General features: G+C 63.7%; 2 protein-coding genes across 3 annotated transcripts; both read left to right on the forward strand.

Annotated features, from left to right (window-relative positions):
- The first annotated feature begins 5,539 nt into the window (after positions 1 to 5,539).
- LOC114684109 (cold inducible RNA binding protein) lies at positions 5,540 to 9,475 on the forward strand. 2 transcript variants are annotated; one of them, XM_037197834.1, is made up of 7 exons: positions 5,540 to 5,644; positions 7,004 to 7,112; positions 7,190 to 7,296; positions 7,376 to 7,514; positions 7,589 to 7,670; positions 7,909 to 7,979; positions 9,388 to 9,475. In XM_037197834.1, the coding sequence occupies exons 2-7, from the start codon at positions 7,010 to 7,012 to the stop codon at positions 9,390 to 9,392; spliced, it is 507 nt and encodes a 168-aa protein (XP_037053729.1). In that variant the 5' UTR covers positions 5,540 to 5,644; positions 7,004 to 7,009; the 3' UTR covers positions 9,393 to 9,475. The 2 variants fall into 2 exon arrangements, with proteins under 2 accessions (XP_037053729.1, XP_028714408.1); XM_028858575.1 differs by lacking the exon at positions 9,388 to 9,475 and adding an exon at positions 8,186 to 8,833.
- Positions 9,476 to 9,970: 495 nt separating this feature from the next.
- On the forward strand, positions 9,971 to 11,599 carry Fam174c (family with sequence similarity 174 member C). Its single transcript, XM_028858577.2, has 3 exons — positions 9,971 to 10,219; positions 10,800 to 10,916; positions 11,317 to 11,599. Coding segments are annotated over exons 1-3 (330 nt in total). The 5' UTR covers positions 9,971 to 10,007; the 3' UTR covers positions 11,318 to 11,599.
- Positions 11,600 to 15,893: the final 4,294 nt, after the last annotated feature.

The raw sequence follows: 15,893 nt of genomic DNA on the forward strand, positions 1-15,893 counted from the left end.
GTTCAAGGCCAGCCTGGGCAACTTAGTGAGACCACCCCCTCCCCCGGACTTGAAAAGTAAGACACAGGCTGGGTTCGCGGCTCTGTGTTGCAGGCCTAGCTTGCCTGAAGATCTGTGTCGGCGTTTGTTTATTGTTTTAAGTGGACTTCCTTCGTGTGTCCGAGTGTCTGTGTGTGCACCGTGTTCATGGTTGGTGGCCATAAGCAGACTTGAGGACTCTGATCCTCTGGGACTGCAGTTACAAATGATTGAGTCACCGTGTGGGTGCTGGTAATCGAACCCAGGTCCTCTGGAACCCAGGTCCTCTGGAAGAGCAGCCGTGGGCTAACCACTGAGCTCTCTCTTTGCCCAGTAACTAGTACTCAAGATACCCAGGAAGAAAGGCAACATCCTCCCTCAGACATACCCACAGGCCAGCCCAGGAGATGCAGGGGACCTCCCTGTCACTGCCTTGTGACCGGTCGTCTCTGGTCATTTCCTGGTGGGAAACAGGAGTGTTTGTCTGGGAACTATTCCCAGATGTGCCCTAAGAAAATACTTTGCTAGCCTGCCATCTGGTAGAGGCAGGGGGATCAGGATTTCTAGGTCACTCCCCACTACATAGAGACTCCAGGAACCCTGTCTCACAGCGACCGAGGAAAAAGCAAGGTCGTTTGCTGGGTGTTGGGCACACACACGCTGGGGCTGTTCAGTGACAGCTGAAGACTTAACCGCCATGAAGACAGCTCGGAGGAGACGCCACAGCTGCCCTTGACCCAGTCCCTTTCAGACCCTGAGGCTCCCCAGATCCCACTCAGTTCTCAGATGAAGCAATGGAGCCAGAGAGGCGCCTGGGTGCCGCCTACCCAGACAGCTGGGCCCGTGGGCTGCAGCTGACCCTCTGTGGCTGGGTGGACAGGTGTTCCCAGGTTCGAGGACCATCTGCCTGCACGGGGACCCTCCAGGCACCCTACGGTTCAGAGATGCTTCCTGCCCTGTGGCGGTCCACATGAAGTCCTGCGGGCCACCAGCCCCAGGCAGACGCCTCTCCGTGCAGTCTGTTTCCAGGGAGGCTGTTGGCGTGTTACCCTTGCGCGCGAGGCCATGCCACAGTCGGGTATGTGCTTGGGCATACCGAGAGTGGACAGGGCAGAAGAGGGGCGACTCTTCCTGCTCCTGGGGTGTTGGGGGTGGAGGAGGCCCTTGCTAAGCAGCTCCTGAAGATCCCTACAACCCTCCCCTGCACTTTTAGAAACCCAAATAGGTCATTTCCTAGGCAGATGAGCCACCTAGCTTCTAGGGTTTCCCTGGCGTCATCGCAGGGTCACTGATGTTCTTTGGGCATCTGATACAGACCTTGTGGATAAGTGCCTGTCACCACACCTCCTTGCTCCACACCGCCCTGTCGTGGAGCGGGTCCCAGAGTTTCCCAGTCCCAGCTGTTTACGGGAGACAGGCAAGCGGGGACGGGAAGCCCATAAGGTCTCTTCGGGATGCAGACAATCCCTCAGATGCCAAAGGCATGTCGAGGTTGTGACTGAGCCTGACGGGTCTGCAGCGGAGGGTGTGGGTGTGCATGTGCATAACATGGCCTGTCATAGGATGTGTGTGCTGGCTGGGGCGTCCCTTTACTGTTCAAGGCCCAGGTCTGGGCAAGAGCCTCGGGCCAGGCCTCCCAAGCTTTCGTATTCCCATTCCTGGGGTGTGACTCAGGGCTGTGGGGAGGGATGAGTCAGAGGAACTTGGGCCTAGTCCGCCCTGGCTGCAGACCCCTTCCAGCAGCAGAGTGCCGTGCCGTGCTCTAGGTGGCAGGGGGCCAGACCTCAGACCCCGGGGCCTCCTGAGCAGTCAGAGCCCACCCGGGAAAAGGCAGGCTTAACCTCACAGCTGCCTCTGGGCGTCAGCCTCACTAATTGGGAGGCCCTGGATGTCTCTGACACAGCTCTCGTGCCCACCCTGGAACATGAGTCATGCCACCAGGCAGAGATGGCTACATTAGCACCCGCCCCAGTCACGCACACCTAGCCCGGCCGAGCATCCACATCCGGGAGGTGCGCAGACTTGAAGCACCCTGTCTGCCCACCTTGTCCTTAGGGAACACAGGTCGGCCACGTAAAGATGACCACGTCCTCTACACACACACACACACACACACACACACACACACACACACACACACACACGGGACAAGCCCGCTTCCCCGTCCAGATGTTTCTCCGAATCCTCACAGGCCTTCTGCCCACGTGCACACATGTGCGCCACACCTGGCAAACACACACACACACACACACACACTCACAAGCTGCGTCCTCCGCCTGGCTCTGGTCCCCGAGGGCGGGCACCAGGCTTTGCCATCACTGCCCCCTGGTGCACCCCCGCCCTGGTGCACCCCCGCCGGGCAGAGGCCAGGTGCAGTGTCCCTGGCCCCCGCCCGGCCGAGAAGGGGGCGGTAATTACGCGGCCCCGGGGTGCCCCCCACACACGCGCCTTTCATCCCGAGCCACGCCCGGCACCAACCCAGACGCTCATTACCGCCTCCCGCCCGATCATTAGCCCGGGTCGGGGGAGGACCTGGCGGTGGGGGGGGGGGGGGGGGAAGGCGCGGTGCCCCTCGTCGTCACCATAGCGACGCCCTGCAGCGGAGTTGGGTGGCAGGGACCACGGGTTGAGTGGGCTCGCCTTCAAGGGGTGCGGGGGACACCCTGCATCCCCTCGGATTTGTAAGAGACGGCGGGGATCCCAGACGGGGGCGCATGCACACGCGATGGGTGACTTCTTGGCCGAGGGCACTGCCCCGACACGCAGGCGTGGGCCTCGAGCGGCCGCCGACGTGCAGGCAAGCCACCTGCGGACTGGGCACGGCGATGCCAAGCCCGCACTGTCCGGGTCTCCGTCCGCGACGGCGACGTCTAGTGGCCGCAGGGTGGCCGCGTAGCTGGCGGCTCCGCAGAAGAGGCGGGACGTCGGTCCCCAAGGCTCCAGCCGAGGCTGCAGCGCCCTCTCGTGTCCTCACCAGGCAGTGAGCCCCGTTTGGAGGCAGGGGTGGAGAGTGTGTGAGTGTGTGTGTGTGTGTGTGTGTGTGTGTGTGTGTGTGCTCCAGCCCCTTTTAAAGCCCACCGAAAGAAACAAAGGGCCAGGGTGGCACGCTGAGCTACCCGGCCACGTGGACACAGGTAAGGGCACGGGGACGCACACCTTAGACACAAGTACACGGAAGACGCCAGAGGTGCCCATTGGAGAGGTGTGCGTGGGTCACACGTGTGCACGCTCTTCTGGGGATCCGGGATGGCTGTGGGTCCTGGTGGAGCCCGGGCCCAAAAGAGCTGGTTGGTAGTAAGCTTATTAAGTGGGTGCTGGCTGAATGAATGAATGAATCAATGAATCAATGAATGAATAGGGCAACTCCCAAAACCGGGAACTGGAAGGTCTCAGAACGGGAATGAGAGCAGGGGCCCAGCACGACCGTGGGAGCTGGGATTGCAGGGGTCCAGTTTCCAGGTTCCCCCTTGGAGGTGGGGGGCGCACGCGGGGACCACCTTCCCCCGGGCGGCGGGCCTGCGGGCCAGCGTGGCTTGCGATCTGCGATGCATGGTCCCCTCCCCGCCTGGAGGGCGCGCGTGGAGGGGAGGGGAGGCGTGTTGGTTTCTCGGCTCTTTTTAATAACCTCCTTGCGTGAGTGGCTGACGCAGCAGGCTGCTCTGACGGGGATGGGAGGGCTGAGTGCGGGGGAGAGAGGTGCGGAGGGGGTGGCCGTGAGTCACCCGCTGCCGTCTAGGAGGAGGGGAGCAGAGTCCCTGAGGCATGCTCTTCCTGGAGACAGATGGGTCAGCTCGACCCGGACCAACCTCATTCAAGGGTCAGTGCGCCTGGGGCGTGGAGCAGGTTGGGATGTCTCAGCCCTCTGTCCGCACTCGGGGGGGGGGGGGGTCCTGCTCTGGCTGACGTGGTAAGAGGTGACCTGCCTGAGTTAGGGGAGGATCCTCGCAAAGGGCCAGTCAGGTCGCTCGGCACCGGGACCCTCAAAACCAGGGTAAAAGGAGACCACATGCTCTGGCCTGGCGTGATCCCAGCTGCTTGGGAGGCCGGGCTACAGAGTTCAAGGACAGGCCGGGGAAGTTAGGGTGGATCGGTGGTCAAGAGCACTGGCTGTTCTTGCAGAGGACCTGGGTTCAATTCCCAGCACCCTCATAGAGGTTCACAGCTGTCTGTGACTCTGGTTCCAGAGAACCCCAACACAGCCTCTGTGGACGCAAGGCAGGCACATGGTTGCACTCAGGAAAACACCCATACACATAAAAATGTCGTTTTGGTTTGTTTTTCATATGTGTAATGGGGGGGGGTTCAAGACAGGGTTTCTCTGTGTAGTTTTGGTGTCTGTCCTGGAGCTCACTCTGTAGACCAGGCTGGCCTCGAACTCACAGAGATCTGCCTGCTCTGTCTCCCCAGTGCTTACCATATGTGTATTTTTACACATATGGCTCATGGGATAAGAGCACTGGCTGCTGTTTCAGAGGTCCTGAGTTCAATTCCCAGCAACCACATGGTGGCTCACAGCCATCTGTGATGAGATCTGATGCCCTCTTCTGGTCTGCAGGCAGAACACTGTATACATAATTAAAAAAAAGAATGCTAAGGATATAGGCCTGAGTAGTCTCTGCCTTTAATCCCACAGTGAGGGCTGGGGGCGTGGTCAGGATGGAGCCCCGCCCAGAATCCCCAGTGAGGGGCTGGGGGCGTGGTCAGGGACCGGTCCCTTCCTGCCCAGGCCCTGGTTCTCTTCTAGTACGTGTAGGTGACGCATGCACACGCAGAAGAGCGTGCTCTGCCGCATGTGTGATGTGGTGTGCACCTGGCTGCGGTGGGCAGGAACCAGGGTTCAAGTGGCAGTTACGGAGCAGGTTGAGATTTGCAGGCAAACAGCAGGGTGCAGGTGTGGCAGCAAGTCTGGAGGAGGAGAGGTGAGGGGTGATCTTAGGGAACGTCGGGAGCCCTGGGTCCGGGGCATTGCCGGCCGGCCGAGGCACGTGAGGGCTGGGGAATTCAGATGGATTCGGGTTAGCGGGCAGTGGGTAAAGGCGCTTGCCGCTGAGTCCTGAGTTCGAGCCTCAGAACGGAAGGGGAGACTCCAGAAAACTGTCCTCTGGCGTCCGCACTCGCGCTGTCGCTGAATAAATGTAATAAAGTATTTTTATAAAAAGACTGGAGAAGTGACGTCGGTACGTCAAGGCTCGGGCCTATTTGGGAGTCCCACTGAGGCAGCCAATGCTCCTTAAAGCTGGGCCGTGAAGCTCTTTGTTCCGCGCCGCAGGCCCCCCGGGCGGGGAACGCGGAAGTGGGTCAGCCCCGCCCCGAACCCGGCTGTCCCCGCCCCCTGGCCGCGGGCGGGAGGGCGGGCGAATGCGGCCTGGGCACCCGCAGCCAATCCAAACGCTCAGCGCCTCCGCGCGGGCAGGGGCGAGGCCAGGACAGCCCGCCCCCCGCCGCGGCCCGCGGCCGTCGCGTCCGATTGGCCAGCGCCGGGGAGTGGGCGTGGCCGGGGCGTGGCTGCCGGGCCGGGGTATATCAGGCGGGACCCGGGCGCTCCCTCTCGCACTCGCGCGTTAGGAGGCTGGGGTGTGTGTGGCGCGCTGTCTTCCCGCCCGCGTCAGGGACCTGCCGACTCGCGGTGAGGGCCCTGGCGGCACCGGCTCTGAGGGGCCCGGGGCGGCGGGCGGCCGGTGACTCTCCGGGGCGAGGCGGAGCCGCAGCGGCACGCCCCTGGGACGTGGGGGCGGGCCCGGGTTGGAGTCCGCCCCGCCGGCGGCGAGGCGGGCGGCGGGGCACCGGGGCCTCGCGCTCCCCGCAGGGCGCCCCCCACCGCGCGTCACCCCCCGAACCCGGCCCGATGCCTTCGCCGCGGTGGGCCTGGCTGTAAAATGGCGGCCGCGAGGCTTTGGAAAGCTTCGCCGGCGAAATGGCGGGACCGCCGAGTGCCCGGATGGAGTGGCGCAGGGTGCGTGCGTGGCGCATGCGCCGCTCCGGGGGCGGGGCGCGCCCGGCCTCCGAGCCCCGTGGTCGGCCGACGGGGGGCTGGGCCGCCCGCGACCCCGGTCTCCCCGCACGTGTCGCCCCGGATGTGGCCCTCGGGCGCCCCCGGGCCGCCCCCCCGGGTACAGCGGCCCGGGAATAGATAGGGCAGCGGACTCGGCCTCCGGGCCGCTGGGCCTCGGTTGTCCCCCGCCAATGATGGCTCTGAGTGCCACGCCCCTCCCCAGAGCCACGCCCCTCCCCAGAGCCACGCCTCTCGGGCCCGCCCCCTGTCCCAGCCAAAGCACGTCCCCAGCCCTCGGTGGATGAGTGTCCGTGACTGTCACACCTCCCTGCCCGCGCCCGAAAAGCGTGTGTGTCAGGTCAGGGATGAGGCTTCCCCGAGCCGACACTGTTCCCCGTGTCCCCAACCACACACACCCTCTAGGAAAGTGAGGAAACTCCCGGCATGCCTCTGTGGCCGGGTGATCAAACCTTGGGCTCCTAATGCAGGCCCCACTGCAGGAAAGGGGCTCGAGTTCGCTTGTACTGAGCCATAGAGCCATTCACGGTCAGCCTCAGTTACACGACCGTCAGGACTTCCCTGTGCGTTCGTTTTGAGACAGAGCATGTAGCCAGCCGAGGCCGGTATCAGACTTGCTGTGTAGTCACAGATGGTTGTGCACGTCTGATCCTTGTGCCTGCACATCCCAACGTTGGGGTGATGGGAGCGCGCGTTGGGGACGCCTCCCCAGTTGCTCCACGGCGTCCTTTGTCTCAGTGAGAGGCTGGACGACAGGTGTGAACTGCCACATGCAGCTCCGGTTCCCCAGGAGGGTCAGGGTCGCTTTTCTATACACAAGTAGGGAAGGAAAGCGGCAGGAAGCTCTAAAGCTTCCAGTGACTGCGGCACCCTAGCACTAAACCTCAGCAGGGAGTCCCAAGGCCATCATGGGCTGTCAAGGGAGGTCCCGAGTGTGCTGACTTCAGTGTCTGAGGAACACCTGTGTGTGTGCAGGCTGCCATGGCGTCAGATGAAGGCAAGCTTTTCGTGGGGGGGCTGAGCTTCGACACCAACGAGCAGGCGCTGGAGCAGGTCTTCTCCAAGTACGGGCAGATCTCTGAAGGTGAGGCTTGGGTCGGGAACACCGTGGTCGGTGTCTGCCCTGAGGCAGACGGCACAGCTCATGACTCTCCCTTGCAGTGGTGGTGGTAAAGGACAGGGAGACCCAGCGATCCCGCGGCTTTGGCTTTGTCACCTTTGAGAACATTGACGATGCTAAGGACGCCATGATGGCTATGAATGGGAAGGTGAGGATCAGGTCAGCCGGTTCGGGTTGCACAGGTCTGGTGTGGCATGGGCACGGCTGACCCTCCCTCTGTCGGGCAGTCTGTGGATGGGCGGCAGATCCGAGTGGACCAGGCTGGCAAGTCTTCAGACAACCGCTCCCGCGGATACCGAGGTGGCTCTGCTGGAGGCCGAGGCTTCTTCCGAGGGGGACGCAGCCGGGGCCGCGGGTTCTCCAGAGGTGAGTGCTGGGGACCTTGGGTCAGTGGTGGGACCGCTGCAGGAACTCGCTGACCGTTACGTCGTCACCTGCAGGGGGAGGAGACCGGGGCTACGGAGGTGGCCGCTTTGAGTCCCGGAGTGGGGGCTACGGAGGCTCCAGAGACTACTATGCCAGGTGAGCCAGATGGGAGCCCCGGGGAGGCGGCTCAGCCTCGGTGGCAGCAGAGGGCGAGCAGAGGGCGGGTGCCGCCCTAGCTGAAGGGCGCAGGTGGTTGTGTTTTGTTCTCTGCTGAGCACCCAGCTGGTGCCAGGGCCTCGAGTACAGGGCGAGCAGCCCCCACGAGGAACCCGCTCTTGCCAGCTGCGCCTGGTGTGGGGCCTGTGTCCTTCAGTGTCTGTGTGTCCTTCCACAGCCGGAGTCAGGGTGGCAGCTACGGTTACCGGAGCTCGGGCGGGTCCTACAGAGACAGCTACGACAGTTACGGTAAGTCTGGCTCCAAGAGGCCACCTGAGCCGTGCGCGGCTGGGCTTGGCCAGCCCCGTGCCCACAGAGCAGCTTAGGCCACTCAGCCCGGGCACAGCTCCCGACTGCCGCACAGGACAGGGAGCCAGGCGCGTGGGACCTGGGCCACCCGTGCGTGCGGCCAGCCGAGCTCCAGTGCCTTGACACTGTCGCGCTTCTGTCCTCAGCTACGCACAACGAGTAAAAGCCCTCGGCGTCCAGACCGTCCGCATGGCTGTAATTAAGATGGGGATCCGATGCAGAAGGCTGTGTAGTGAGCACCTGTCCCCAGTTGTTAGTCCTGAGTTCTGACCCATCCACAGCCTGCTTCCGACCCCGATGGCCTCGTGACCAGACTTTTCTGTTGAAGGAAGCGCTGTCTTTTTAAGCGTTGTAAAGACGTTTTGGAAAGCACTTCAGATTTTACTTTTTTACCATGAGCCATGGGTTTGTGTTTTTTCTAAATTGTCGGGGTTGTGTGGGTTTTGTTTACTCGTTTTTGTTTTTTCGGGTTTTTCGGTTGTGTTGTTTTTTCTTTTTTGTGTGGTCGCCATGAAGTCTGGCGCCCCGCCCTCCCGAGATGACATGGACTCGATTTGAGCAAGCCTGGGTCTCCGGCGCCCCAGCCCCACCGTGGAGCGCAGCAGGCCCGGCCCTCCGGGCACAGGCCGCCGCCGGGGCGCAGCGGTCCGGGAGGCCGTGCGAGTGTTTATTTATATTGTCCTTTTTTACCGAAGACATGCATACTCCATCGACGTTGTATCCACAGTGCTGAGGATTCTTGTACGCAGTTTCTCTGGCTTCACGAAGCCGATTAAAAGACCGTGTGAAACGAACCTCCTGACCTTTCCCTTTCCTTGCCGACACCGAGCTGCGGCTCCGTGGCCAGCAGAGCAGCTAGGGAGGAGGCAGGGCCCGCGGGCCGAGCAGCCGGGGGCACGGGGAGCGGGCAGTGGGGAGCGGGGCAGCCCCGGCCAGCGTAGGCCGGGTGCGGGCAGGACCGGCGAGGCTGCGCCGCCAGCTGCCGGGGCGTCCTCTGCTAGCCTCGGAAGCCGCAGCCCGGGGACAGCCCGAGCGAGCGAGCCGCAGACCTCCGAGACTCGCCTGCTGCTCCCCGCTGGCCCTGCGGCTGGCCTGGCCTCGAGGTAACACCTTCGCTCGTGTCCCCCCGGGAGAGCTCGCTGGACGGAAACGTAGGCCCGGGTGACCTGGCATCCTGGAAGGAGTCGGACTGGTGCCGCTCCTGCCGGTCCGCGGCCGGGGAGAGCCGCCGGGCGGGCGGCGCGATTTTGTTCCCGCTCGACGGCTGCCCAGGGTGGGGGCCGAGGGGGAGGCGGGAGGGCGCTGCAGACCCGCGGGGACGCCGGGGTCACGCGCCTCTGTTTGGCAGGATGAAGGGGAGCCAACCCGCACCCTGGCAGGAGGAGCACGGCCGTGGGAGACCGTGGGAGCGAGACTCAGACTGCAGCCGGGGCCGGTGAGCGCGCGGGCCGGGTGCGGGGGGTGCGGGGCCGGGTACGCGGGGCCGGGGGTGCGGGCCGGGCGGCCCTCCTGACCATCTCTCCTTCCTCTTCCCTTCCAGGCAGCTCCTGAGCTGACACCCGCTCCGGGCGGGCGCGGGCTTCCTGCCGGACCGGAGGAGGAAGCCGGGGCCGGCGGGTGCGGGGCAGGAGCGGCGGGTGCGGGCAGGAGCGGCGGGTGCGGGGCAGGAGCGGCGGGTGCGGGGCAGGAGCAGCGGGTGCGGGGCAGGAGCAGCGGTGCGGGGCAGGAGCGCGGGTGCGGGCAGGAGCGCGGGCCGCCTGAATAAAGGCTGTGACCAGACCCCGACTGTGTTGCTTGGGTGTGGGGCGCGGCGAGCGGGATAAGCAGCCGCGCGGGTGCAGGGGTGACGACGCCCACCTGTCTGCACGGCCAGGCCGATGAGCCACCCGGCCATGCGCAGGGCGGCGGGGCGGGGCGGGCGGCGGGGCGGGGCTCGGCTCACTTCCGCCTTGGCTCCGTGGCTCCGGCATGGCGCCGTGCACGCTGCTACCGCTGCTGCTGCTGCTGCTGCTCCGGTGCGCCGCCCCGGGGTCCCCCGAAAACTCGAGCTGGCCGGCCGTACCTCGCAACTATACGCACGGGGGCCCCCCGGGCACGGGTCCCATGCTGCTTCGCTTGTTCTACGTGATCACCGGGCTCAGCGGCCTGATCTCGCTCTACTTCCTCATCCGGGCTTTTAGGTGCGTTAGCGCATCCAATCAGCATCTAGTAAGTCATTGCAGGGTGGGCGGGAGAGCACGTGACTCAGGCATCCGGCCTAGTTCTTGCTCCCGACTCCTGTGGTTTCTAGACTGGCTTAAGTGGGCAGCGGCCTCAGTATGGCCATCCTCCTGCCTCAGTCTCCCCAGTGCTGTGTGACAGGCATACAAAAAACGGCCCCGGCCAGACTGCAAGAAATGCAGAATTCCTTCCCTGGCTGAGGCTCTGGGTAAAGCTTTTCCCTCGAACACACAAAGCCCTGGGGGTCAACACTCGGGAAGTGGAGACGGAGTTAGGGTCACCTGACCTGCAGAATGAAATGGTCAGCCTGGGTGGTGAGACACTCAGAAGACCAAAGCCTCCCATCCTCCATTCTTTCCCAGCCGCTCGGACAGACAGGAAACTGGCGGGTGAGCGACCCGAGCGGCTTTCCCGTGCTCAGGTCGCTCTTGCAGCTCCACAAGGAAAGGATTCACATCATGCAGATGCCTTAGGCCTCGGGGGTGGGGGTGGGCAGGAGCGTGCTGGCAGCCGCTGAGGGTGTTTGTGCCCCCCCTGCAGACTCAAGAAGACTCAGCGAAGGAGGTACGGGCTTCTGACCAACACAGACGAGCATGAAGAGATGGCCTCCCTGGACAGCGAGGAGGAGACGGTCTTTGAAACCAGGAATCTGAGATGGTAGGAAGGACTTCACCAACAGGCTTCCGGGTCTAGCAGAGGCAGAAGCAGCTTCGCCTAGAGTCCCCCAGCGCGATCTGGGAGTGTGCCGCGGAGGCGGGCGTCAGGGAGGTTCATGGTGGCTTTAGTGGGAACAGGCCCAGGAGTGTTCCGGGGGAGGCCGCACGGGAGGGAGGCGGCCCTGCGGATGAGCAGGGGGCATCAGGGCTGACTGTCCTTTAGGATGGCGGCTGCCATGGAGCCAGGACCCCCTAGGCCCTCGATCTGGCTTTCCAGGGCCCTGATGGGGTGCACACGACCTGGAAGGGCATCGCTTGCTCTGGGCTGGGCTGGGTTGGAAGGAGGCCCCTCCGGCCATCGTCCCTGCATCCCATGTCCTGTCCGTCCGTCCCCGCTGCAGATGTGGAGGGGTCGTCAGGCTGCAGGGACAGCGGAGGGCGTGTGCTGCGGGCTCGGATGCCAGCTTCCTGGAGGGGGCCTGCACAGTCCCGGACGCCGCCTGGGCCAGGACAGTCTGACCTCACCTCGCCGAGAGCAGCCCACAGACTCGAGGTCCCCGAAGCTGGACTGACGTGTGCTGCTCTGTCGTCCTGCCTCCCTTGAGGGACGAGGCAGCCCTCCGGGCGTGATGGAGCGGACGGACAATAAAGAAGCAGTGGCTTTGTGGCTGACCTGAACCCCCCGCCCCCGACTCCACACCCGGTGTCCCGGTGACGTGAGTGAGGGCTGCCATTCCTGGCTGCCTAGGACACCACCTGCCCGTGGGTGTCACGGGTTCCAGGCTGCAGCGGTGGCACTCCGCCTCAGGGTGTTGGCACCTGGCAGAGTTTCCCAGGAGCTTCTGGGCTGCGGTTCAGCATTGGCCATTCACCCTCCCTCTGTGGTCTAGCCTGGGAGGAGAGGGGGACCCGGACACCTAAGGCACTTGCAGCCCGAGGTCAGCCTCAGTCTTCCCAGGCCACGTTCTGTCCGCTCTTTCTCGTCATAACACCAAGTTGCCACCAGGTGGCAGCCGCGTGCCACCTAGCCTCCCAGGACCCCACCGGTTATTCTGCAAATCGGCCCTCTAAAGAACCCTCCGACCTTTGTCCTCATGGGGGGCCTGAATTTGTGGTCCAGCTCCTGTCCTGTGGACACCCAGTCTTCATCCACTTCCGGGCCCCACTGACCCTCCCGCTGGGCCGAGCTGGGCCCCTGAGGCTGCCTGGCCGTTGTTTCCGCCCTGTGGTCTGGATGGAGAGCCTGGCCGAGCCCATTCTTGTCTCTGCCTGTCCCCTCCAGTGGCTGGGTCCCTGCTCAGCCAGGCCTGCTGCCCGCAGGAAGCCTCTGCGGTCTGCGTCCCCCTCCCCAGCCTGCACCCGGGGGAAGCCAGTGTTCCCGAGTCATGGCTCTGGGGCCCTGTGCCCGTTTGGTCACTCTCCATCTTTGTATTGTGCCTGGTCCCCGGTCCCCCAAACTCTGTGATCTGCGCCCCTGGTCCCACAGCTCAGCCATTGCTGGAGCTTCAAAAGGCAGGGTGATTAGTCTAATGAGGTCAGGAGAGACCCAGGCCCCCGCCCCAGCCTCCGCGTGAGCGGGGAGGGTGGCCCCACCACCATCCGCCTGTCAGCAGTCACCGCACCCCGGCATTAGCGCGGATAATTGGCAGTTCCGTCAAGGTTAATGCACTATTAGCCGGCGCTCTGCACAGCTGAAAGCCAGGAGAGAGGCCTGTCAGGCGAGATGGACGGCCTGGGGGCCGGGCCAGCCTGCGTGTGCACGGACAGTGAGTGTGCGTGCCTCGGGCGGCTCCCCGCACCAAACCCACGCGCCCAGGGCTTGAACTCAAGACACTGTTGCCGCTTGTACCCCTCCTACGTCTGAAACCTGGCCTGGTAGAGGCAAGGCAGGTGAGGGCGGTCGCTGCCGAGCCTCCGTTGATTCCCAGAACGCGCATGGTCAAGGGTGGAACTGACTCCTGTAAGCTGGCCTGTGACGGCTACGCCACAATACGCAAAAAATAAAAATCCTGGAAGTGGGCAAGCCAGGCCTCTCAGTGGGGCCCCACCCTAGCCAGCCCTCAGGTGTTCCACTGGGGGCGTGGGGGAGGCGAATGTTGCTGTCCTCTCCCTGGGAAGTCAGAGTTATGACCCATTTGCATCAAGCTCCCCCAGGGACAGCAGGCCAGGGTCCCCGAGAGCCTCTGTAGGGTTCAGGCCTGCATTGGTCTCTCCCCAGGGGGCCTGGGCAGGCACTGGAGTTGCGGGGATCCAGGCACAGCAGCTGTCTGCTGGGACTTGGGTGGTCTTGTCCTAGGGGGCTGGGGCTGGGGCATGGAGGGAGAGGAAGATGCCGAGCAGGAGGAGGGAGGACGAGATGGGGGGGCAGGAAGGGGGGGATGGTTACATTGGAGAGAGGGAGCGGAAGATGGAGAAGAGGGAGAGGGGGCGTCCTTCTGGGGTGGTGCTTGCCAGCAACCCAAAGGCCCCTCTTTGGGACGCAGTGGGTGCCTGTTGCTGCAGCTGGGCAGGCCACCCACCCTGTCCCCACGCTGCAGGTGACCAGGTAGAAGGGGTCACTCATGGGATCCATATCCCACACCCCCTCAACTGCCCAGCCCTGCCTCAGCTCAGGCGGGCAATTTGGTACAATTTATTCTGTAATGAGAAATTCCTCTCTGCATATTTTTAGCCCCCTGCCTGGCGATGTGGCCTTTGATGGCTGCGGGGCCGCCAGACTGTGAGATCAGGAGCCCGAGGCTTGCCCTGTGTACCCGAGTGGGCAGGCGGTGGGCCATGCGGGACCAGCCAGGGTTGCTGGGTGCGGACTAGGTTGGGCCAGAGCCACTGAAGCCTTTCATGGTGTGGATGAGGTCGTAGAGTGGACCATGGCCTGAGCACACAGCCCCAGGAGATGGACGAAGGACCCAGGTAGCCCGGGACAGATCTCCACTCAAGATGTGTCTGAACCCACTCTTCACGCCGGTGACCCCTGACCTTCACTGACATTTATCCCCACAGGGGGCTCCGACCTCCCACTGTCTCCAAAGCCAGGTCTGTTTTCGGGGGACCACTGACGACCCTGTGGACTGGGCCAGGCTGCTCGGAGAGGAGACCAGGCTTCCGGCTGCCCGTCTCTGCGGAGGAGGCCAGGCAGGGCTCTCTGGATCTCCCTCATCGAATGTGTCCTCAGGAGCCGGGAGCGACTGGCGGCGGGCTTGGGAGGTAGCGTGGGGGACAGCCGCCTTTGTTCCTGTCCCCGCTCCGGATCTGACCTTGAGACAAGAGACAAGAACAGAGCTTTCTGCTCAAATCCACTGGCGGCAGGCAGCTCTCAACTCGGTGGCCCCAGCATGCAAATGAGGCCGGGGATGTGGCCTCCTTGCTAGGTGTCCTTGTGACTGGCCCTGGCGAGAACCTAACGTCCAGGCTGGTTGTGGGCCCCCATCTTGACTACCCTCCCCATTCCGAGGCGGGTGCTCCTGTCCCCGCAGGGCAGCCCTGAGACACTCACCTTTAGGTCCTGTGGTGCTGCCGGGGCCTACCCTGGGGATCCTAGAACACCCGACAGACAGCTCAGTCCCGGAGCAAACCTGTGCTGCAGAGGGTGGGACAGGTACAGAGACGAGGAGTCCAGCGGTCAGATTGGGGGACCTTCCAGGCTGTGTGAAGATCTCATGCCTGCGCCCCACCCCAGGCATGCATGGGTGCGTGAGCGTGTGTGTGTGTGTGGTGCGTGTGCTATGTGTGCGTGCGTGCGTGTGTGTATGTGTGCGCTCACGCATGTGTGTGTATGTGTGTGTACATGTGTGCGCACGTGTGTGTGCTTGTGCGGTGCATGTGCAGTGCGTGTATGTGTGTGGTGCGTGTGTGTATGTGTGCATGTGCTATGTGTGCATGCGTGCGTGTGCGTGTGTGTGTGTGTATGTGTGTACTCACGCATGTGTGTGTATGTGTACGCACGTGTGTGTGTGCTTGTGCGGTGCGTGTGTGTGTGTGTGTGTGTGTATGTGTGTGCTCACGCATGTGTGTGTATGTATGCGCACGTGTGTGTGTGCTTGTGCGGTGCATGTGCGGTGCGTGTGTGCACGGAGCTTGGGAACTTGTCACAGAAGGCCACATCTCGAGTTCTTCAGATTCTCCCAGTGTGCGCACAGAGGGGCCTCTTAGAACCGAGGGTCCCACACACCCGCACCAGACCCCGCACATGAAAAACGCAACAGCAAACCCACCGTGTGCACGGTCGGTGTCCCGGCCTACGCCTCCCCAGAAACACCTTCCCCGTGCTGGGGGACAGTTCCCAGAGTTCCGACTCCTGGAAGTGACCCCTGGGGCCTCAGGGATGTACAGCCGAGGGGGATGGGAACTAGGCAAGGGTCACTTGGAACTGCAGCTGTTTTTCTGACACAGGGTTTCATGTAGCCCAGGCTGGCCCCAAACACCTGACGAAGCTGAGGATGACCTTGAATGTCGGATCCCCCTGCCTCAGCCTCCTGAGTGCTGGGAGGACGGGCGTGCACCACCACAGCTGTCCTACCACTTCTTTGTTTTTTTTTTTCTTTTGAGACAAGGTCTCACTCTGCAGCCTAGTCTGGCCTGGAACTCGCGGCAATCCCCCTGCCTCAGCCTCCCGAGTGCTGAGATGCCAGGCGCGGCGCACACCAGCCTTCGGGTCCAATCCGCACAGGGCGGGGCCCCAGAGGGCCCGGCGCAGCGCCCTGGGGTTCCCCTGCCCGATGCGGGTGGCTGGGGCGGGACCCTGGGGATCCGCGGCAGAGTCTGCGCGAGTCTGGCCGGGGCGGGGCCCGGCTGAGGCTTGGAGGGTCCGGGGCGCGGCGGGAGGGGGCGCCCGCGACCCTCCAAGACGCTCCGGCGGGGACAAAGGCGAGGGGAGCCCCCGCGCCCGGGGAGCCCGGGAGAGCGCCTTGCGCAGTGCACGGCCCCGGGCCTCTGTCCCGCGCCACGGCCGCCTCCCGCCGCCTGGTTTCTCGGCGCCCGC

Source organism: Peromyscus leucopus, chromosome 22 (assembly GCF_004664715.2).
Source record: "Peromyscus leucopus breed LL Stock chromosome 22, UCI_PerLeu_2.1, whole genome shotgun sequence".
Taxonomy (NCBI): domain Eukaryota; kingdom Metazoa; phylum Chordata; class Mammalia; order Rodentia; family Cricetidae; genus Peromyscus; species Peromyscus leucopus.